General features: G+C 44.3%; 1 protein-coding gene across 1 annotated transcript; it reads right to left on the bottom strand.

The window, feature by feature from the left end:
- Window positions 1-907: 907 nt before the first annotated feature.
- Window positions 908-24593, bottom strand: LOC134067732 (structural maintenance of chromosomes protein 6-like). The gene is made up of 26 exons (XM_062523187.1): window positions 24445-24593; window positions 24237-24354; window positions 23779-23884; window positions 22996-23132; window positions 22581-22642; window positions 22235-22315; window positions 21261-21362; window positions 20912-21031; window positions 20502-20600; window positions 19579-19725; window positions 18954-19042; window positions 18202-18366; window positions 13785-13963; window positions 13166-13364; window positions 12453-12567; window positions 11937-12100; window positions 11321-11456; window positions 6715-6795; window positions 5914-6084; window positions 5445-5582; window positions 4827-4972; window positions 3608-3733; window positions 3388-3493; window positions 2662-2814; window positions 2004-2101; window positions 908-1189 (listed from the first exon to the last, which is right to left on the bottom strand). Exons 1-26 carry the CDS (start codon window positions 24571-24573, stop codon window positions 1087-1089), a joined length of 3270 nt encoding a protein of 1089 aa, XP_062379171.1. The 5' UTR covers window positions 24574-24593; the 3' UTR covers window positions 908-1086.
- Between the last annotated feature and the right edge of the window lie 216 nt (window positions 24594-24809).

The raw sequence follows: 24809 nt of genomic DNA, 5'->3' as shown, positions 1-24809 counted from the left end.
AGGTGATAAACATGTGAAAGAGCATTAGGTCTCAGGAAAACCCTCTGTCAAGTCTACAGAATTACAGTCATGTTTCAGACAGAAGATGAAAGGCCATAGTGTCCTTGGGAAATAATCAGAAAAAACAAGTATCGAGTGTCAGGAATTTTTTTGTCAAAAATCGTCTCTTCTTTTATTATTTTTATTATTATTTTTTGTTACTTCCACCCATGAGTGAGTTATTCATTTGAAATTATGTTTTTGTGTTGAGAATGATAAATAATTATTGCAATTTATTAAAAATCAAAAACATCATATATTGTAGCTGTTTCCATCAAATTGCCTTCAACCTGATCAAATCACTTAATGATTTATCACGTTATTTTTCCGTTCATCACCCTGTTGACATGCATATTCATTGCTTCTTTTTTGATCATTTAGTTTGTGCTTCTTCCATCACCTAATAATTGGCTTTCATACGGGTTTGTTGATGTTAGTTAAACTTCGAGAAAGAATTTTGAAATGTCACAAATTCACAAAAATGTTAAAACTGTAACACCACCAGGCAAATTCATTCCAAATTTGATGCAGTTATTATTTCTGGATTGTTCTGGTCCTTAATTATGATTGGCTGAATTGCGCTCGTTGTTGTTGTATAATCCAGTACAACCCCACACATTGACCGTATTTCGTTCTATATTACTGCTCTACCACAACAACAAAAGCTGCGTCTCGATGTTGCTGTAATTTTGTAATAAAAAAAATATGTATAAAATGACCTACGTTCCATGTATTGTGCAAGTACTGAAAGTATTTGATTTGATTTGATATTTTTTTACCAAATGCATTGAAAAGAGTTGATGAGATTTTCATCACTAAGTTATAAAGGTACAAATAAAACACACTTGTGTGGACAAATGAATTTTTTTTTAGTTAAGACGATGAGGGAACGAAACAATACAAGAATAATGGTCAGTCCTTAAATAAAACATGTAAAATATTGAATGAACAAACAAACTAAAAGGACTTATCGGAGGGGGAACACCTCCAGGAAGAATAAGGCTCGCCGTCAGGTTCTCTTCAGTGAGGTCGTCTTTCCTCAGGTCCTCAGTCGTCTGGTTGGCTGTGCTGGCCAAAGGGCAGGACGGTCTGGTTTCGGACGGGATCGTTCAGGCGCAGGATGCGGATCAGGTTGCTGACCGGCAGGGAACTGTGAGACGAATTAGAGGGGGTCAGTCAGGTGGGCAACAGCACAAGTGGATGTGGGATTAGACAGGTACAGAAAATAAAACAACGCATTTAAACACAGATCCGTACTGTCTGGGCTCTAATGTAATTAAATCGATGAGAGGGGAATTGGACAGACACAGTGGTAGCAGGTGAGGAAGTAGAATGAATGGCAGTTTTATCTTGTATAACACCACATTTGTGTCTTTTAATCATGTTTTTTTTTATGTCTTTACTGTTTTTACATGTTTAAAATGATTGCCCTTTCACTATTACCTTGTGTGATTTATGTTTTCTTTTTTGATCTTTACTTTTTAAACTATTACTTGACTATTGCCCTAGTATGTTTTTATTTGCGTTATTTACTATTACTATTTGCTTTTGTTTCTGTAAAGCATACTGAATGAGTTCTGTGTATAAAATGTGCTATATAAATAAACTTGAGTTGACTACCCCTTTGATAAAGTGCTAGATGTCATTTCAGCATTACAGCACTGACAATCTCTACTCTTGAGCACAAAACAATAAGTGATGTGGGAGGTTGAAATTGTTTTGTTACTTGCCTACATTGTCAGCATAGTTTTTTCAATCAAGCTTTTGTCGCCCATATCAAGATACACCACTGAGCTCCATTTCAACACAGTTGAGTACAGGGATTCCATTCAAATTCACAAATGTTTGTGCACACTTGCAAACAGAGGAGGTAGTATAATGTGAGCTGGATGAAGTGTCACCGTTGCAATAAAATGCTGTTCAGAGAAACAAGTTGAGGACGTAATGAGGAAATCAAACATCACCTCATGCTCTGGGGCGTGAGGAAAATGAACTGTCTGTAGCGCTGACTAGACGCGACCTTCAGGAACATGTCCATGGAGATCCTCCTGTTCACCATGTCCTGCAACAGAGACAAACATCCTGTTCACCATGTCCTGCAACAGAGACAGATACACTGACAACCATGTCCTGCAACAGAGACAGATACACTGACAACCATGTCCTGCAACAGAGACAGACACCCTGACAACAGAGACAGATACACTGACAACCATGTCCTGCAACAGAGACAGACACCCTGACAGTCAAGTCCCTCAATTGTACTACACTAGAGTTTCTGAAAACAGTTATAATTTTGTGAGGGTATTTTCTAAACATTTGAGGAATTGTGTCCCTTGGAGATATGCATGCATTGCAAAAACATGATGATGAAATGCTCATTTTGAAAAACAGTCTTTTCCCTCTGCATTAATACATTTGCTGATTTTGACTTGAGAGAAAAACAGTCTAAAGCAGTAACCTTATAAACTGGTCTCAAAGAGATTGACTTTTTTTTTTCACTGTGGTCTGAACACCTTTTGCATTCATAATCCCATGAATGATGGGAAAGTGAGCTTGTGGCTACTAATCAACAAAATTCGTCAAAGAAAAACTGGGATTGAGAATATTTTAGATCGCTACCATGTAGACGTCAAACTCGTCGAGCGCTCGGAAGGGTGACTCGGTGATGGACCAGAGAGAGAGGACAAAGCAGACGGTGGAGAAAGAGCGCTCCCCTCCCGAGAGAGATCGCATGTCGCTCAGAGACGCCTTGTTCTGGCCTCCAGGCTGCACCTGACGTGACAGACAGACAGAAAGACAAATGATCAAAAATAACTGTGTGAAGGCTGAGTGAGGTGATCTGCCTAAAACAACGCTAACCCAGACAGACATGCTTGCAATGGGAAATGTTTATACACTAGGCCAGAGATTTCTCAGAGATGCACTTGACGTGACAGACAGACAAATCATTAAAAATCACTGTCTTTTGTTCATATGCCATGTGTTTGACCATAGGGGAAGAAGAACGTATGCACCAGTATGACACAGACACAGACACAGACACAGACACACACACACTTTACATCATTGAGGGAATGATGCACGACCATTCAAAAACATGACTGGTTTTCTAAAGATACAAAGCTTAATGCTAATCGGTGAAGTGTCCCTTTAAGCAGTCACATTCATTACATTTTTTTTTATTATTTTAAGCAGTGCATCGTTATTTTTTTTTTATATCCAAGGAAAGACCCAAATCTTCAGCCTGTAGTATACATTTACAGTCTACAATATCAGTATAACTTAATCGGATATGTCACTTGGAAGTAGGTAGTAGTGTCCTAGAAAGACCCGGGACAGACTTACAGCTATGGAGAGTGTTTTATTCTTGTGGTCAAAGTTCATATGGCCAGCATATCCTCTCTGTGCCAGGGTCATGTCAAAGTAGTACTTGCAGCGCAGTGAGTAGAACCTAGAGAGAGAGAGAGAGAGAGAGAGAGAGAGAGAAATTGCATGGATAAGTCAAATAAAACCAACCACCATCCAACCGCCATGGACACCCAAGTTTAGCAAGAATTCTTCTCACCCCCTGAGCCTGGTGAAGGTTCTCTGCCTCTGCTGGCCAATGGCGGCGATCATCTCGCCAAACTGCTTCAGGCTTCGCACTTCCCTGACAGCAGTGTTGTACTTCTGTGAGGCTTCCTGGTATTCCCTATAGGAGCACAAGGTCATCTCTATTACTTCCTGGTGTTCCCTAGGAGCACAAGGTCATCTCTATTACTTCCTGGCATTCCCTAGGAGCACAAGGTCATCTCTATTACTTCCTGGTGTTCCCTAGGAGCACACGGTCATCTCTATTACTTCCTGGTATTCCCTATAGGAGCACCAGGTCATCTCTATTACTTCCTGGTATTCCCTAGGAGCACAAGGTCATCTCTATTACTTCCTGGTATTCCCTAGGAGCACAAGGTCATCTCTATTACTTCCTATTACTACCTGACGATGAGCTACCACAGGTGTATTAGAGAGTGTCCAGGGAAGTGTGGATACCTGACGATGAGCTACCACAGGTGTATTATAGAGTGTCCAGGGAAGTGTGGGTACCTGACAATGAGCTACCACAGGTGTATTATAGAGTGTCTAGGGAAGTGTGGGTACCTGACAATGAGCTACCACAGGTGTATTATAGTGTGTCCAGGGAAGTGTGGATACCTGACGATGAGCTACCACAGGGGCCTCTCTCAACATCCCTCGATCCTCGATGCTCGGTCCTCCGCGCTCGTTCCCACTGATCTATAACTAACACTGGATAGACTATCCCATTGTTGCCGCCCCATCATTCTTCATCTAGATCAGTGGGGACGAGGACGGAGGAAGGAAGGGAGGATCTATAAAAGACGAATGAGAGGCACCCCAGGTGTATTATAGAGTGTCCAGGGAAGTGTGGGTACCTGAGGATGAGCTACCACAGGTGTATTATAGAGTGTCCAGGGAAGTGTGGATACCTGACGATGAGCTACCACAGGTGTATTATAGAGTGTCCAGGGAAGTGTGGGTACCCGAGGATGAGCTACCACAGGTGTATTACAGAGTGTCTAGGGAAGTGTGGATACCTGAGGATGAGCTACTAGTATAGAGTGTCCAGGGAAGTGTGGGTACCTGAGGATGAGCTACTAGTATAGAGTGTCCAGGGAAGTGTGGGTACCCGAGGATGAGCTACCACAGGTGTATTATAGAGTGTCCAGGGAAGTGTGGATACCTGACGATGAGCTACTAGTATAGAGTGTCCAAGGAAGTGTGGGTACCTGACGATGAGCTCGTGGTCCCCCTGCTGCTGCTGCTGGGTGCTGATGACGGTGCGCAGGCGGGTCAACTCCACGTCCAGACTCCTCGCTGTCCGCCTCACCTCCACACGCTCTGGACAAAACTCTGAGGCCTTCGCTACGGACTCCTGACACACACACACGCACACACACACACACACACATACAGAGACACACACAGAGACAGACACACACACACAGAGACACACACACACAGACACAGAGACACACACACACACACACACACACACACACACACACACACAGACAGAGACAAAGACAGACACACACACACAGAGACACACACAGACACAGACACAGACACAGACACACACACACACACACACACACACACACACACACACACACACACACACACACACACACACACACACACACACACACACACACACACACACACAGAGAGAGACAGACACAACTCATTACCAGTCATACTGAAAATGAATGAAACATTTTTTGTTCAGTGTTGTGTCGCCGGATGCTAAACGTTTGAAGCTAATTCATTAGCAGTAGCGCTATGTGTGAGCACTGGTGGCTGAGTGCCATAAACTCCAACATGTCCACTGTGACCGCCGGTACCTGGAGCTCCTGTTCCTTCTGTTGCAGGTTGGTTTTGAGAGCCTGGATGTTGCTGACGTGGGCTTTGCGCTTCTCCTCGTAGTGTTTCCTGTGGTGCTTACACTTCTCCACCTCCTGATCACACTTGTTTAGCTCCTCCTGCATTATACACACACACACACACACACACACACACACACACACACACACACACACACACACACACACACACATACACACACACACACACACACACACACACACACACACACACGTGAGGTCAAAAGGACTTACAAACACATAGCAACACATTTCAATTTCATTTTCATTTCACTTATGGAGCACCAAAACATATTAAACATACTGTTATACCGTGTTAAACATAATAAGGAAGCAGACACACACCAATATGGATAGCGTCCATCAACCAGAGTTATTTTCTTCCTTCACAATAACTTCCCAGCATGCTTTGCCAGTAGGCTCTACGCACCCTGATTGGCTCGGCCTCCTCGGCCGCGCTACTCATGAGCTCCCGGTGGCGCTGGTAGTTCTGCTCCGCCTCCGACGCCACGCTCCGCACCTCGGTCAGCCTCTTCTCGGCCTCCGCACACTTCTGTCCAGACGCGGTCAGCTTCGCACGGATCTCCTCCAGCTCCTCCTCCTACAGGCAGCAGAGGACAGAGAAGATATCGATATCGGGCTCTTCTCATTCGTCTTTTTTATCTATCCTCCCTTTCTTCCTTCCTTCCTCGGTCCTCCGGCTCGTTCCCACTGATCTATAAAGAAAACTGGATAGACTATCCCATTGTTGCCGCCCCATCATTCTTTATCTAGATCAGTGGGAACGAGCCGGAGGACCGAGGAAGGAAGGATAGATAAAGAAGACGAATGAGAAGAGCCCATTGTGTCTTGTTTTCATGTCAGTATATTGACTCCATTCCTTGTGCTGCTTTGCAGCTTTTTGCTTTTTGGGATGTGCCACATTGTGTTGCTACTAATATACCGGTAATATCCCTCCTCATGATACAGAGGTTTGAGTGAGGACAAGCTTATGGCAGCTTCCTGAGTTCAAGAACCATTACCGGGAGGACAAAACAAGCAGACAGACAAACTGGAGGTTCTGTTTTAGGTCCATGTCGCCCCACTTAACTGACCAATTTAATCGAGTGAAAAGATTTGTTTTTTCAGCCCGGCAGTTCTAGGTATATCTAGGTCAAACCTACACGGCGCGTCTAGTAATACGCGTCAGCGGTCAAATGACAGGCGCTTGGCGCTTCTAGTGTTAACTGACCAGTGGGAGCAGGTCTTCAGACTGGGGTTCCTCCACATTTTGCAGTTCGCTGATCTCCAACTGCAACTTCCTGGACTGGTCCTGTAAAAGAGGACTCATCAGTGCACAGACACAGACACACACAGTAGGGATGCAACAGTGCAGTGTGCTCGCGGTTCGATATGTATCACACTGTTTGGGCCACGATAATAGGGCTGTTGGAACGAATTTCGGTATTCGAATATAATTTGAATGTGTAACAAATTAATACTATTCGAATGTTAAAATTATAATTCGAATGTGGTTTAAGTGTTGACTATATTTAGCAAACGACAGCTTTAGGTGCTGCTGAGAGCTCCCTCCTCCTTTTCTCAGCGCTTCGGTCAAGTGTTTATTGTTGCTATGTTACCAAAACCGTCTGACAGTAAGGCCAGCACGTCTTTTTGGAATGTTTGCCTAGCTAACTAGCCAACGAGCTAACTGAAATGGCAGCAGTCGTTCAGCAGTCGGCTTCAGACAACCTGGGACTAAAACACGTCTACCTTTAACACGGCGAAATCCCCCTGAGCCCGTTATTTCTGTAACATGAATGTAATGTTTCTCAGTTAGAAAAGGGCTATAATTTACTTAGCAAGACAGCTATCACGTAAAACAAGTCAACTACGATGTCATAGTGGCAGTGGCATGCTAAGCCTGTTTTTACAGTATGAGTAGATAGAAAAATAGTAAATATTAATAATTTCTGTAACATGAATGTAATGTTTCTCAGTCAGAAAAGGGCTATAATTTACTTAGCAAGACAGCTATCACGTAAAACAAGTCAACTACGATGTCATAGTGGCAGTGGCATAGGCTAAGCCCGTTTTTACAGTGTGAGATAGAACAATAGTAAATATTAATAAGTCAAAATTGACCATTAAATATTCGAATATAATTCGAATTTAGAAAAATAATAATGAATGAAATTCGAATGGGATAATAGAGGAAGATTGACAGCCCTACACGATAATAGTATGGTCCCGGTATTTTTTTTATTTTTTAACACTAGAAGCGCCAAGCGCCGGTCATTTGACCGCTGACGCGTATTCCTAGAAGCGCCGTGTGGGTTTGACCTAGATATACCTAGAACTGCCGGGCTGCGGTCATTTGACCGCAGCGATTACAAAAAAAAATCAATCTTTTCACTCGATTAAATTCCAGGACCCTACGTTCACGACTTTTCCTAAATACGCGTGTTTTGTCACCCAGAATTTTTACGTGATCGAAAGCACACCGGTACAAGCTAGTTTAGAGCTATTTTGCGCTCATTATGTGACAACACTATGTTGTCTCGCGTTCGGCCATGTTTGTCCAGGCTGCTATTCTCTTTTCTTACAGCAGATGTCGCAAGGGTTTCCTGACAGTCGGGCATGAGAATAATATTTTACCATAAAACATATAGTTTATATATGTGCAATATGTATTACATGTGATTTATTTTAATAACTATTTTTCATTTACATGGCATAGTCTATGGAGGCGATTTACAGTGGTAAAATGCGAGTTTGTTTTGAAAATGTTGCGACGTTCTATTAGGCAGGCCTACATGTGTAAAACATATTTTCAGCTGAAATTCGTCCGTCGTAGCCTATTTATGTACGTAGGGCGCGTATGCCTACGTACATTCATAGTTGTATATCTTATCTTGTATTTGTATGGAGTGAGACAGCTGTCAATATATTCGTGTCATAGATTTGATGCAGGTTCGTATTTGTAGTCGTGCATAAAATAAATATTTGTGAGTTCTCAAATGAGTCCAGTCGTGCATAAAATATATTGTGTGTATTTTATCCATCAGAATACGGATGGGGAAAAAAACTAATTCAAAAATGACAAGTAGGCTACGAAATCAAACTTTACAGGTAGGCTTTCATTTCTGAGTACGACTTCGCACAAATGACTGAACTGTCAAAATACGTCATCGCCACACAACCACTCTCATTGTCGTTGGTGGATGTAAAGAGCAACACCAGCACGGCCCTCTTTTATACTCCAGATTTTGCTGAGAGCAAAACTGAGACATTACTTGTTTGCTGGACTCACTAAGTTGCGTCGCAAGGTGAGTAGAGCGGCAAGTGGCTCAGCGGTAACTTCCCTGACTGCGACGCAGAAGACCCGTGATCACATCCTGGCAGGGACGTAATATCATAGGACACTGACTGAATTCATTGAAGTGACAAACTTTGGCTAAGCCAGTTAGACTTTTTGCATCTAAAAATAATTATATCAGAGACACACGCGAAAAATAAACGCGAGCCTATAAACGATTCCCACTGGATAGCCTACACCATGTATTGTGCTCGTTGCTACGATAGGCTACACAGGACTCAGTTGCATGTTCTGTAGACATGAAGTGGCAACTAAAGCCATCATCAGCCATGAAAACTTCAGCCAGCCGTTATTCTCAAAGCAAATGGCTTCGGGGTCTATAGGCTACATAACACACATTGCAAACATAGCCTATTTGAAACCGATCATTCCCCCTCCCCCATACACGTCTAACCAGTTCATGGAGGGGGGTGGGGGTCGGTTTGCTACGTGTGGACATGATCTTAGGCTACAGACATCACTGTGGCATTGGCAAATGCCTCCCCACCCCCACTGCATGGCTGTAGGCTGGCTGTTTGTTGTTTACATGCAACTCGTGGAAGAATGCGCAATCATGTTTCATCGTATATGCGCGTTTTAGAATGTTCGAATTCGCCAGCGTGCGTGTAGGCCTAGTTGTGTGAATAGAAAAGAATAGAATATACTTTATTGATGCCTTGCTCAAAAGTACTTCTGCCATAGCCTACACAGGTCGGGGATCGAACCAGCAACTTTTGGGCGTAAGGGCTGAAGCTCTAACCAGTGGGCTACGGCTTTGTCCCTTCATGACGTCAATCTGTGTCTCAAACCATAATCACGAATTCACATAGAAGTTAGCTTAAATTGTAGAAACAATAGACTACTGCTGCTGTTTTTCAGCAGACATCGAAACATAGCCTACACATTCGCAAAACGGAGAATATCTTTTTCACTCATCATTTTTAATTAGCCTAGGCTACTTCTCGCGCCTATGCCTGCTCAGCATTTCTGCTCTCTCTATCTCCCTCCCTCCGAGGTAGCTAGACCCTAGATGCTTCTCCTTAAATGAATGAACATTGTTTTAGAAAGTAGCCGCGGTAGCCTGTAAAATGCGGCATGAAATCCTGGCTACTGTGTAATTGAAACCAGACTAGGTTAGGCTCTTTGTTCGGTCCGGTCATTTTCGGCGCCGCGAACATAGCTACCTATTAAATGAATAGAAGTGTATTTGGGGAGTGATTTAGAACTAGCCACCCATTCATTTTAGTGCTTAGATTATCTGCCCAAACCCGAACTGCGGGTTACGGATCTCGAGATCCAACAACACCGGTGTTGGGTCGACATTTTTCATCCTTCCCCTCCCGTCGGGTCAGGCTCCTAATCACAGAACGCGTATGCCTCCGTTTTAAAATAGCCAAGATTTCTAAGTAGGCTAGCATACAAAATGTAAAAACGAAATATTAAAAATGAAATAGCCTACTATGAAAAAGTTGAAAGTCAAGTTTGCTCAAGGTTTGTTCAAGAACTCCTCCAGAGTTTTTTCCTCAAACAGCATAAATCAACACAAATAAATGAACAGATAACTCAAACGTGCTGTAGGCCTATGTCATAATGAAACAACCACAGATAACAACGTCTGACAAATGTATTCAAACGATTTGATTCGTGCACGAAGCGCCATCTAGCTGTCATTATGTGTAAGTAACAGCCTCCCAGTCTAAGGACTCAGCGGTCTTTTGACCGCCTCGCCGCGCTTTAAGTAGTTCACAACAGCACGGCGCTTCTAGTAGGTCGTCAAAGCGGTCAAATGACCGGGGCGCGGCGCTTCTAGGTATAAGTGGGTCAGAGGGGCGCGGCGCTTCTAGTGTTAAGTATATTTTTTGGCTTTTTGCCTTTATTAGTACAGGACAGTGAAGTGGTAGACAGGAAACAAGTGGGAGAGAGAGATGGGGTGGGATCGGGATATGACCGCAGGCCGGATTCGAACCTGGGTCCCCGTGGGCACTCCGACCCGTAAATGGTACGGGCGCTGTAGCCTGCTGCGCCACAGCGCCCCCTGGTCCCGGTATTTTAAGATAGAAAAAAAAGCCCACTGATTTAAACAATTAACACATTTTCCCAGTTTGAAGTGGGGGCTTTGAGAAAACTCCCAGGAGAATGTTTTGACGACACTCAACATAGTGAACGCTCATACGTTCATGTATATCACCTAATAGCGCTCGCGGTTCAATATGTATCACACTGTTTGGGCCACGATAATAGTATGGTCCCGGTATTTTAAGATCTAGAAAAAAAGCCCACTGATTTAAACAACTAACTCATTTTCCCAGTTTGAAGTGGGGGCTTTGAGAAAACTCCCAGGACAATGTTTTGACGACACTCAACATAGTGAACGCTCATACGTTCATGTATATCACCTAATAGCACTCGACGGACAATGCGGTATCTAGCTTTCTAATATCTACGGCTAAAGGCATCAGTGTGACTGAGAAAGGAGGAGGGTCAGAGGTGAAAGGTCAACCTTGACTTTGGTGCGCTCGTCATAGGCGGCCTTGAACAGGGCGTTGTTCTGGCGGATCTCAGAGTCGAGCGTCTGCTTGTTCTGACGGAGGCGTGACAAATCCTCTCGCTGGTTCTCAAGGGCCGCCCGCAAATGTCTGCATGAAGGAAGATCATAACGGCCAACACAGACACAGGCATAAGTGATCTACATTTCAGAGTCGGCTGAAATCCGAAATTTTCTTTCTTTCTTATGTCTTTTTTATTGACTTTTTCATCTCAATGCAAAACATACAATTCATTAAGAGTTCAACACAATCTTCCAGCCCACTGCCCACAAACCCCCACCCCTACCCTCCCACATTCTCATGGAGAGAAAGGAGAAAAGAAAGGGGAAAAAAACAGGAGGGTTGGGGTCCCCAACATTTTACATAATCCTGAGAATATCACAATGTTAGGGGGGTTAACTAATCCAAAAAGCCTTCATAAGTAACTGACATTGAAAATATTCTAAATGTTCACATCATGTCCACATTTTGTGATCACGCACACACACACAGACACACACAGACACACAGAGACAAACAGAGACACAGAGACACAGAGACACAGAGACACAGAGACACACACACACACACCTGATCTCCTCATCCACGTCTCCGCTGAGGTAAAGGGCCCTGACGTGCTTTTCCACAGAGAAGCTGCGGTTGGTGAAGACTTGGTCGCCGCTCTCCGTGAAGGCCTCCCTGCAGTTTTGGGGAGGCCGGCCACCCTGCATCACCCTTCTGGCGTCGCTCTCCCTCTACACACATATATTTAGTCACACAGAGTGCCCCAATCTGAATGACGGTGCAGTCATTTAAATGCTGATCTTTTGAAGTGAGCAATATGACTCCTGAATGAAGCAGCTATGTGGCGTTTGGAAGCATTATGCTGCTCCAGCTATGTTTGTGGTTTAGTATCTTATCAGCATCAAATAAGCAAATACAGTTTTCCCTCTTTCCCTCAAAATAAACTGGGCTCCAATAGGGCTCGGGCACACGCCTTGCATTCTAGGAATATTGCCGCCATGTTGGTAGCGCACCGAACGTAATATCCATTCAATCAAAGGCAGGAATCAATGTTTCAGAAGTTTCTCACACACACAGACACACCTTAATGAGCAGTATGGTCTCAATTCCCCTCATGTCGATCAAACAGTTGGCCACATTGGGATCATCGATCTCCAGGGACTGTAGCACACTGGGGTAGAGTGGGTGATTGACAGCCCTAGAGGTCAAAGATCAACCAGGTAGAGTCAGCCACCTCAAAGAATTGTGATACAAGACAAGTTTGATAAACATCATCAGATATCCATTAGGAAAGGTGACTGTGTCCGTCTGTGAATTATGATACAAGACAGGTTTGGGCGGTTCATAAAAAATCAGATACCCATCAGGAAAGGTGATTGTGTCTGTCTGTGAGTGGCACAAATAAACAACAAACATAACTTGTTTGCAACCAGTTTAGGAAAAAAGTACATTTAACATGTAATATGGGGGCATGTAACATGTAGGGGCAGCCGTGGTGTACTGGTTAGGGCTTCAGGCTTGTAACCGAAGGGTTGTCGGTTCGATCTCCGACCAGTCCACCACGGCTGAAGTGCCCTTGAGCAAGGCACCTAACCCCTCACTGCTCCCCGAGCGCCACTGGTTGGGCAGGCAGCTCACTGCTCTGGGTTAGTGTGTGATTCACCTCACTGTGTGTGTGCTGTGTGTGTTCACTAATTCGGTTAAATTGGGTTAAACGCAGAGCAACAAATTTCCCTCACGGGATCAAAAAAGTATATATTCTTATTCTTATTCTTATATTTATTTGGTGTACAGACCTCCGGGTGATGTCGTAGCACACATCGCTGAAGTGGCTGACTATGATGGTGGGTCTCCTGTCCCTGAGGTATCTCTTTGTGATCGCCTGCAGCTGGCGCTCGTCTCCGTGGTTGTCACAACAGAAGGCGGTCATCAAGCTCTTCAGGCAGGTCTCAACGGCCAGAGCCAGAGACGGGTCCTTGAGACGGATACAGTAACCTACAAAACAACAAGGTCATTAGTGTGTGTGTGTGTGTGTGTGTGTGTTATTACTGTTGCTGTTGTTATTGCTATATTGGTTAACTGTGTAGTATTTCCTGAAGCTCATTTCTATGGGTCAATGGTTGTGTGTGTGCATGTGTGTGCGTGCAATATTACCTGTGTATGAAAGGTGTGCATCTGTGCGTGTATATAATTGATGTGTGTGTGATGCAAGGTGTAGGATGATATTTGTATATATTTGGTGTGTGTGTGTGTGTGTGTGTGTGTATATATAAGATAATTGATGTGAGTGTGTGTAATGCAAGGTGTAGGATGATATTTGTATATATTTGGTGTGTGTGTGTGTGTGTGTGTGTGTGTGTGTGTGTGTGTGTGTGTGTGTGTGTCTGTACGTGTGTGTGTGTGTGTCTTACTAACCCAGTGGTCCGATGGGTTTCTTCTGGAACATTCCCTTGCCGTAGGCCTCGTCGATGGCGCTGAGCAGGGCGGGCATGTTCTCCCCGAAGCGCCGGATCTGATTGGTGCGGCTGGCCTCCAGCTGAAGCAGGCCCTGCTCCTTGGAGCTGCAGCAGCGCTGCAGCATCTGCTCCTCACGCCTACAGCAGGGGACCAGCGACAGGAAGTGTGCCGTGAGGGGACCGCACAACAGACCCAGATAAATAAACATCGACTGGATAAATAACAGCACAACAGACCCAGATAAATAAACATCGACTGGATAAATACCCTACAGCAGGGGACCAGCCACAAGAAGTGTGCCGTGAGGGGACCGCACAACAGACCCAGATAAATAAACATCGACTTGATAAATACCCTACAGCAGGGGACCAGCCACAGGAAGTGTGCCGTGAGGGGACCGCACAACAGACCCAGATAAATAAACATCGACTGGATAAATAACAGCACAACAGACCCAGATAAATAAACATCGACTTGATAAATACCCTACAGCAGGGGACCAGCCACAGGAAGTGTGCCGTGAGGGGACCGCACAACAGACCAAGATAAATAAACATCGACTTGATAAATACCCTACAGCAGGGGACCAGCCACAGGAAGTGTGCCGTGAGGGGACCGCACAACAGACCCAGATAAATAAACATCGACTGGATAAATAACAGCACAACAGACCCAGATAAATAAACATCGACTGGATAAACACCCTACAGCACGGGACCAGCGACAGCAGGCGTGAGGGGACAACACAACAGACCCAGATAAATAAACATCGACTGGATAAATAACAGAACAACAGATCCAGATAAATAAACATCGACTGGATAAATAACAGCACAACAGATCCAGATAAATAAACATCGACTGGATAAACACCCTACAGCAGGGGACCAGCCACAGCAGGCGTTAGGGAACTGCACAACAGACCCAGATAAATAAACATCGACTGGATAAATAACAGCACAACAGATCCAGATAAATAAACATCGACTTGATAAATACCCTACAGCAGGGGACCAGCCACAGGAGGCGTGAGGGGACCGCACAACAGACCCAGATAAATAAACATCGACTTGATAAATACCCTACAGCAGGGGACCAGCCACAGGAGGCGTGAGGGGACCGCACAACAGACCCAGATAAATAAACATCGACTTGATAAATACCCTACAGCAGGGGACCAGCGACAGGAAGTGTGCCGTGAGGGGACCGCACAACAGACCCAGATAAATAAACATCGACTGGATAAATAACAGCACAACAGACCCAGATAAATAAACATCGACTTGATAAATACCCTACAGCAGGGGACCAGCGACAGGAAGTGTGCCGTGAGGGGACCGCACAACAGACCCAGATAAATAAACATCGACTGGATAAATAACAGCACAACAGATCCAGATAAATAAACATCGACTGGATAAATAACAGCACAACAGACCCAGATAAATAAACATCGACTGGATAAACACCCTACAGCAGGGGACCAGCAACAGGAAGTGTGCCGTGAGGGGACCGCACAACAGACCCAGATAAATAAACATCGACTGGATAAACACCCTACAGCAGGGGACCAGCAACAGGAAGTGTGAGGGAACAGCGACAGGAAGTGTGAAGGAACAGCACAACAGACCCAGATAAATAAACATCGACTGGATAAATAACAGCACAACAGACCCAGATAAATAAACATCGACTGGATAAATAACAGCACAACAGACCCAGATAAATAAACATCGACTGGATAAATAACAGCACAACAGATCCAGATAAATAAACATCGACTGGATAAATAACAGCACAACAGATCCAGATAAATAAACATCGACTGGATAAATAACAGCACAACAGATCCAGATAAATAAATATCGACTGGATAAATAACAGCACAACAGATCCAGATAAATAAATATCGACTGGATAAATAACAGCCCAACAGACCCAGATAAATAAAACATCGACTGGATAAATAACAGCACAACAGACCCAGATAAATAAACATCGACTGGATAAATAACAGCACAACAGACCCAGATAAATAAACATCGACTGGATAAATAACAGCACAACAGATCCAGATAAATAAACATCGACTGGATAAATAACAGCACAACAGACCCAGATAAATAAACATCGACTGGATAAATAACAGCACAACAGATCCAGATAAATAAACATCGACTGGATAAATAACAGCACAACAGACCCAGATAAATAAACATCGACTGGATAAACACCCTACAGCAGGGGACCAGCGACAGGAGGCGTGAGGGAACAGCACAACAGATCCAGATAAATAAACATTGACTGCATAAACAAACAAATAAACAAACCAATAAATAATGGATAAGGCTGTAGAAAATAGGCATGGTATTGTGTAGGTTGACCTGTGACCTGTTCTCATGAAGGTGGTGTTGTGTAGGATAACCTCTGACCTGTTCTCATGAGAGTGGTGTTGTGGAGGTTATGTAGGTTGACCTGTGACCTGTTCTCATGAGAGTGGTGTTGTGGAGGTTATGTAGGTTGATCTGTGACCTGTTCTCATTAGAGTGGTGTTGTGGAGGTTATGTAGGTTGATCTGTGACCTGGGGCCCGTTGCACAAAAGCAGAATTAAGATATCCGGGATAAGTTACTGAGCTGCGATCACTGAATCCAAAACATGAGCATACCGGCTTAATTGGTTGCACAAAGACCAATCCAGGATAAGCAGACACGGATTCATCAAGCCAGGTGTAAGTTATCCGGTATGTGTGCGCGTTCTCGTTTCTCCCCAAATAACTCACGGTTGGAATAAAAAAGACGCGACAAATAGCGTCTTGCACACAATGTGAATAACCGCTTTTGATATAGACTAACAACGAGGTAAAGTTTTACATTTTTGGATGGGGGATCATGATTATTTCTGTTACATAGCGGGAGTAGGTGTGGCAGATCAACTGAATGCAAATGTACGTATGCACCCACGTGTGTGAGAGCTTCCTTGTCTCGGCACGCAACGTCATTAGGAAGCGCTTTGCCACCGCAAAGATGCACAAAGTATCTTAATTTGTCTTAAACGCCGAATTAGTTCAAAACACCTTCGAAAAATGTCCCCTCCACTTCCAATCAACTACTACAGCAGCCTATTCATCAAACATCTGTCAAAAAAGAAGCAAACAACGAGTAGGCTATGGTAGTAATTATAAGGCCACCATAATTTAAATGACATCCATATGGTATTAGGCAGACATTCTGCTGTGTTTTGCGAGTAAATCCATGTTGCAAATAATATATAAATGGAATCTACAGCTCTTTAAAAAAAAATCACGTGGAGGTCTCATTGAATGACAGCTAGCTGAACCAATCAGATTATGTAATTACCATTAGAATCAATTTATCTTGGCTGTGAGCCTGGTCAGGAGCAGGCTAGCTCCACAGAATAAATCGCCATGGTAACTTATACCATAACATATCCTGCTGCCCCCTATCCCGCTTTTGTGCAACTGGATCACGGATAAATTGAGCCAGGATAACCAAGATATCCCGGGTTAATCCCTTATCCTAGTTTTGTGCAATAGGCCCCTGTTCTCATGAGAGTGGTGTTGTGGAGGTTATGTAGGTTGACCTGTGACCTGTTCTCATGAGAGTGGTGTTGTGGAGGTTATGTAGGTTGACCTGTGACCTGTTCTCATGAGAGTGGTGTTGGTTGTGTCTAGAAGTCAAGCGTGCACGCTGGGCAGTGTGCATTTTCCGGAAGTTACGTCAGAATAGACTGTCCGAAAGTCAAGCGCTCTCACTAGTTGGCTACTTCGTTTGGCGTGATTTCCAAGCGTGCATCGATGCATCTTTTTTGCCCTCAGGTATCCCATAATCCATTGCGCAGCGCAGGTCAAGCTCCACACGTCATGCAAATCGTCAACACACCCCCCTCCCCGAGTCAGGTGACGCCAACTAGTTAGGCTGTCCAAATGTAGGTAGGGACGCATACTGAGGAGCAAGCTAACTAATACGCTACTGGGAAGAAGGTACTACCCAGCGTGCACGCTTGACTTCTGGACATAACCGTTGTGTAGGTTATATAGGTTGACCTGTGACCTGTTCTCATGAGTGGTGTTGTGTAGGTTATATAGGTTGACCTGTGACCTGTTCTCATGAAGGTGGTGTTGTGTAGGTTAACCTGTGACCTGTTCTCATGAAGGTGGTGTTATGTAGGTTAACCTGTGACCTGTTCTCATGAAGGTGGTGTTGTGTAGGTTGATCTGTGACCTGTTCTCATGAAGGTGGTGCTGTGTAGGTTAACCTGTGACCTGTTCTCATGAAGGTGGTGTTGTGTAGGTTAACCTGTGACCTGTTCTCATGAAGGTGGTGCTGTGTAGGTGATGTAGGTTGACCTCTGACCTGTGGTTGTGCAGGGTCTCCGTGGCGGCGGTGATGGCCTGCTGGATCTGCTCCAGCCGCTGGTTGAGGGCGGGGTCGCGCTGCGCCAGATCCTCCAGCTCCAGCTGCAGCCCCGCCAGCCGCACCTCACGCGCCTGCCGATCCGCCACCGACGCCTGGCTGATGCTGGAACACCAACATGCACCGGCGCTTAGAAACCAGTCGTGTAGAATTAGAGGCCTCCTGACCTTAGACCCTCTACCAAACATGGTAGACACCAAGGTTACACCTGAAGTTTTCCTCTCAGAACTCTCTCAGCTCGTCTTTGCCCATCCACACCAGGTGAAACACCAGCATGCACCAGCACTTAGAAACCAGTCATCTATCAATCCAGGCACATTCGAGGCCTCCTGCGTTTAGGCCCTATCTCAAACTTGGAAGACACCAATTAACCCCCCCAACATAAAGTGCACAGGGGCTTTAAAGAGTGATCCCCTTTAACAGCATGCGTATCAGCAGCACTGTCGAGTTGAGTACTGACATGGGTGAACTAATGAAATATGCTCAGTATCACCAAGTGGCCGCTACACTTTAAGTTTTCCTCTCAAGACTCCTGTGATTCACCTCATCTATGCCTGTACACTTGCCCTGAATTTCACCACACACCAGGTGGATGCTACACACCTTGAGGTCTTCCCCTCACCTGAGTTTCAGCTCGTCTTTGCCCGCCCACACACCAGGTGGATGCTACACACCTGAGGTCTTCCCCTCACCTGAGTTTCAGCTCGTTTATGCGCTTGGTGAGCTGCTCTTGGTCTTTCAGCAGGTCACGATGGTGGCTCTTCAGTTTGTGGTAGTCGGCCTGAGGAGAGAGGGATACAAAACATTTGCTTTTTAGAATAGAATATAATAGAATATATACTTTTTTGATCCCGTGAGGGAAATTCGTTTCTCTGCATTTAACCCAATTTAACCAAATTAGTGAACACACACAGCACACACACAGTGAGGTGAATCACACACAGGTGAATTTTTGGCATGTGTGTGTGTGTTTGTCTAGTTCAGTGCCTGTGTGGGTTTGGAATTCATCACAGGTGGTCCATGGCTTGCCATCTACACTAGTTGTGGATGGTTATTTTCTGTGATTGTACCTATCGCTTCCATGGATGGAGCATCATTATGAGTTTGTGTGTATGATTATGTTTGTGTATATGTGGGTGGAAATTAAAATTTGAAAATGTGAAAATGTATCAGCCAATAGCAGATTTCTGGTCAAATTAACCAGCCACTCAATGTTAAAATATGACGTGTGTGTGTGTGTATGTGTGTGTGTGTGTGTGTGTGTGTGTGTGTGTGTGTGTGTGAGTGTGTGTGAGTGTGTGTGTGTGCTGCTCACACCTCTGCAGTTCTGACGGCTCGGCTGCGCTCCTGTGCGTCCCCGCGTAGCTGGGCTCCCTGAGGCTGCAGCTGCTGCAGACGCTCCGTCACCTGCTCCAGCTGCCCCTGCTGCTGCCGGAACTTTCTCTCCGCCTCCGCGACCTTGGCCTGCACAGAGGTCATTACGACATACATACAGACGGCATCTCGTCATAATCGTGGTTACCGCCCCCAGTTACCGTGTTAACCATGGCTGAAACATCCCCCGTGGGGGAAAACATTTGTGTTCTGCTAGCGAGTTAGCCCCACTGACTTTCATGTGTGATGTTAGCATGTTTTCCCCCACAGAGGGGGCGGCAACCTTCTAACCGTCTGTATCTATGCGTCACGTTTACAGGTTCCTGAGAGCAAAAGGCAGTTACAAACACGCACTAGCACTGGCAAACCACTGGTCGAAGGCTGCAAAAATAATCAAATGGCGGTTTAAGTTGTTTCGTTTTGTTAAGTTGTTTTGTTTAAGTTGAACTTATGTAAGTGTAGACAGTGGTTACATGGGCAACCACATGGGATCACTGCAAAGTTCTGATAAATTAAGTAAATGAGGAATGAAGTTGTATAAGTATAGTATATATATATATATATATTTAGCATCGTATATCTACTCTTTTGATCCCGTGAGGGAAATTCGGTCTCTGCATTTATCCCAATCCGTGAATTAGTGAGCACGCACTGAGGTGAAGCACACACTAACCCGGAGCAGTGAGGTGCCTGCTCAACAGCGGTGCTCGTGGGTGGGTTAGGTGCCTTCAGCTGTCGGGGATCGAACCGGCAACCCTTCGGTTACAAGCTCGAAGCCCTAACCAGTAGGCCTCGTTGCCCCATTCCTCTCACTCAAAAAGGAAATAGCACGTCGGCTACTCATAGTTAATTTCAATTTAAAGTACCTTCCACTCGTCGACCTTCCGGTTAAATTTTGGTGTTGATTTCTCTTCAGCCTCTAAGCGGTCACCCAATGGCTTTATCTCCCTCTCCAACTCATTTACCTGCAAACACACACCGACTTTATCTACCTCTCCAACTCATTTACCTGCAAACACACACCGACTTTACACAAGAATAACATAGTCTTTTCTAAGGCTATAAGCGCTAGATTCCAATTTTGTTACACTTAGATGATGTCTTGAGACATGGAGTGAGATGGTTATGATTGTTATTTTATAAAGGTAGAAAATTATGACTTGACTTGGTAACAAACACTCCTCTCAGGGATGCAAACAGGTGTGTGTGTGTGTGTGTGTGTGTGTGTGTGTGTGTGTGTGTTTGTGTGTGTGTGTGTGTGTGTGTGTTCACACACCAGTGCCCAGGCCATCTGCTTCTGGAGCTCCTCTAGCTTCTTGTTCATCTCGTCCAGCGAGGCCAGGCCCTTGTACTTCTCCTCCTTCTCCTTGAACGTCCTCTTCAGGTCATCCAAAGTCTACAGAGAAACACCACAGACACGCACTTTTGACAACAACAGCATTGTGTTTCTACAGTAATTAGACATAAGACTCCTAAAGACTCCTAACAAGAATCACTGATTTTAACAGTCCCTTGGGTGCTTCTGAACAAGGACTTGTACCGTCTGAATCCAGAGGGTGACAGTTAGAAAACTTTCCACATAGAAAAAAAAAAAGAGTAAGAATATTTCTGCCTCAGGGCCTTGCCTCCTCGTGCTGGCGGACGGTGTTCTGGGTGAGCGCCTGGGTCTTGATGACGTAGTCGTAGTCCTCGTTCATCTGCTCCAACTGGGTGGCCTTCATGAAGAACTACACAACAGCAACAACAACAACAAGCCAACATCAATTACAGGATGCTGGCATGGGGTAAACAACCAATGTGCCCCCTACCTTTTTTATTCACCACTTCAGTAAATTTAAGCATTAAGCCCCCGAGAGGCCGTGGTTTATACTGTATATTGGAACAGCTAAGGGCCGTTGTTAGGCACAACGCTAAGCGGAGCCCCTTAGCTGTTCATACAGTCAAAAACCACGGACTCGAGTGGCTTATTGCTTTTCTAAAACGGTTACTACGTCGATCTAGCAAGATTTCATGAAACAAAGGCACAGCAACAAAAAAATTTAACGATGTATTCATAGATGATAATTTTTCCACCAAGAAATATATCTCCTCTATGAATGGTTGTCATGCAACAACAAGACGCAGCCACTCTAACTTTTGTGCTAGTTGTGGTAGTGTATTACTATAGACGGGAACTATCTGTTTTAGAAATATTGATTTTATGACAATCTGACATGGCGACATGGTGAGTGTTGTTGACTTTGACCTTCACAGAGCAGCATTAGTAGCAGCTATCAATATTATTCTCATACAAATACAGTAATGGTGAGCATATGCTGTAGTTTGTCATATGCCTTATAAAACTACAACTGGTTATTGGCCTTTTACGTTCAATGTGGATCTCCTTTCATGGAAAAAGATAGTAAGTCTACAGTCAGAGACTTTCTAATGACACAGAACTCAAAGAATCTCCCATTACAATGTATGGGTTTAGTTCACAAGGCAAACATGGCAGTCATCTACACATATTCTGCCTCACTTTGGGTGAACTTCAGAGGTGTATTGTGATACAACATTTCAACCAATCAAAAGAAGATGCCAGGTCGTCAGGCGGCCTTACCTTGTATTTATCTCCCTCCCCTTTAGAGTGCAGGAAGTGCTTACTCATCTCCTGAGTGAGAATGGATACAGGGTTGTCCACCTGGATACACCAATAAATCAAAGACAGTCCAATTAATTAATTGATCGCGTAGTGGATAAAGAACTGTAACTAGCATACAGCAGCCTGAAAAGGTGAGGGTCTGTGGACAAGGTCCCTTTTAATGTAATTGACATAATAAGTCACTTTGGATAAAGTCTGCTAAATAAATGCATGCTATTGTAACTGTTACTAAAAGCATTATTATTTATGAATCACCCCCCTAATGTTTAATGGAGCTGGCACCACTGAAAGGTCTCCGCAGTACCTGGATGTTAAAACGATCCAAAATTAGGAGCAGTTCATCCTTCCTGGAGGAAACCACCTGACCTGAGGAAGGAAGGGGGGGGGGGGGGGGGGTGTTATGTTTCAATCTCACACATACTGTTCATGAGCACCTGGCACAAACAGACTTATCTTCTTGCAGTACGTGTAAGTATGCAGTGCAGCTCCACATAGTACCACAGCATCAACAAAACACAGTGTATAAAATGCACATGATAAATACATGATGAATATTAAATAAATATAAATATAGGACTAAAAGGGATAAAAAGGATGAAGTGTGAGCAGCTAGGATAGTGCCCATGGGATGAAGCTACGAGTGAGTGTTTAGAGTCTGGATGATGTGTGAGGAAGTGGTGCGGTCTGTACTGAAGTGTTTATGTATGATCAGTCTTCACCAGTTTGGCTGCGCAGTTTATACGTCCTGACGCCTTCTCTGGAGATGCGCAGATCCACGATGATCGACTGACCGTAAACATCCGGATTAAAGGCGTCGCCGCCCCTGTTTCTTAGCGTAATGGAAACGTCCGCCGAACTGTGATCAAACAGACACAGACAAAAGTTTTTTTAAAAGAACTTTCCGAGCCTCTTTATCATCATGAGAGATTATGTGATTCAGTGAGCATATGCTGCTGAATACAGATAGTTAGTTCAAGAAAGTGCGCACATCCAAATTAAGGTGCCAGAGCCAAAATGCAGTAAAGGGTCCGCACACTTGCTCTCGATTAGTTTAATTTATTAGAAATCAAGTTACGTTTTGCACTTCTATACTGAAAATATACTGAAAACAGCCATCTTAATAGATCGGTATCATGGTGTTTATAGCTAATGACAATACTGAATAAACACAAACCCACACAGGATAAAACTGTGATGACTCCCATCTTGGCAGAGAGGAAGGAATAACATTTTAAATACTGTATGTTTTTGTATGTATGTATGTTTGTATGTGTATGTTGAATGTTATGTTTGTATTGCTGCTGAAACACTGTAATTTCCCCTTGGGGATGAATAAAGTATATCTATCTATCTATCTATCTATCTATCTATCTATTTATCTATCTATCTATCTATCAATAAACACGTGTAAATACAGAAGACGATGTACGTGTACTGTATGTGTTCCCAATGCTAGAGAGTAATACTGTAGTAGTAGCCTATAGGCAAACAGTTGAACGCACCTTTCTCCCTCCTTGACAAAACATCTGAGGGAGGACCCCCTGCTGGTGGCCTGAGCGGTCCCTCCCAACGCCACAATCAACGCTGTGAGCACGGCACTCTTGCCACCTGAGGATGCACACACACATGCACACGTAGGCACGCACACAAACACAAACACAAACACACACACACACACACACACAAAACATGCCTGGAGAATGACTTGCACCGCTATCAGACAAATGCAGTTAAGCAAATGTGCCTAAATGCTTGCAGAAATGCTTGCCAGAGTTTAATTACAGTGGGATACATTCTGAATATCACTCCTCATGGGAAATATTGACCAACCACCATCACACCCACAGGTGCTATGCTACTGATGATGCCTGCTGGGTTAGGCTACACCAAAGCCATCGATATGGCTTTAGGCTACACAACACAGGAGATCGTTGGTAAGTTAAATGATGACCTCACTCACTTCCGTTGTTCCCGACCACAAAGTTGACATTGGGCCCGAAAGTGACTGGGCCGAGATGAGCATGGCACATGAAATTCTTCAGAGTGATGCTCTCGATGATGCCCACCTCTCCCGTCACCTAATCAAACGAGGGATTTTATGTTTTAAACTACAGTCTACTGACCACAACGTACGTACACCAATCAAAACATTTGCCTAGGCCGCCTACCGAGATTTGCATCGGGTGAGCATCAGGTTGTGAAGTTGAAGGTAACTCCTCGTCTTCCTCGGACAAGGAAGACCGCAGCCTTTTGTGCTGCTGTCCGTCCTCTGTTGACTGTCTCCTCCGTTTAGACATCTTCAGGTAAACCTGCCCTGCTAGTTACAGTGCATGAAAATGCACTGTACTGTTCTTCCTCGGTCTTCTTCTTCTTCTTCTTATTATTATTCTTCTTCTAACGCACGCAATTCAGCTTCAACCGTTTAACGTAGAAACTTCATTCAAACGTTGTTGCGTAGGTCTTGCTTATGCCATGCCTGCTTTGTATTTTTCAACTTTGTAACTTTTATACTTTTTAAACTATTAGTTAAAAA

This window comes from Sardina pilchardus, chromosome 1, assembly GCF_963854185.1.
Source record: "Sardina pilchardus chromosome 1, fSarPil1.1, whole genome shotgun sequence".
Taxonomy (NCBI): domain Eukaryota; kingdom Metazoa; phylum Chordata; class Actinopteri; order Clupeiformes; family Clupeidae; genus Sardina; species Sardina pilchardus.
The sequence above is the reverse complement of the archived record's forward strand: the minus strand, read 5'-3'. Positions and strand labels throughout refer to the sequence as shown.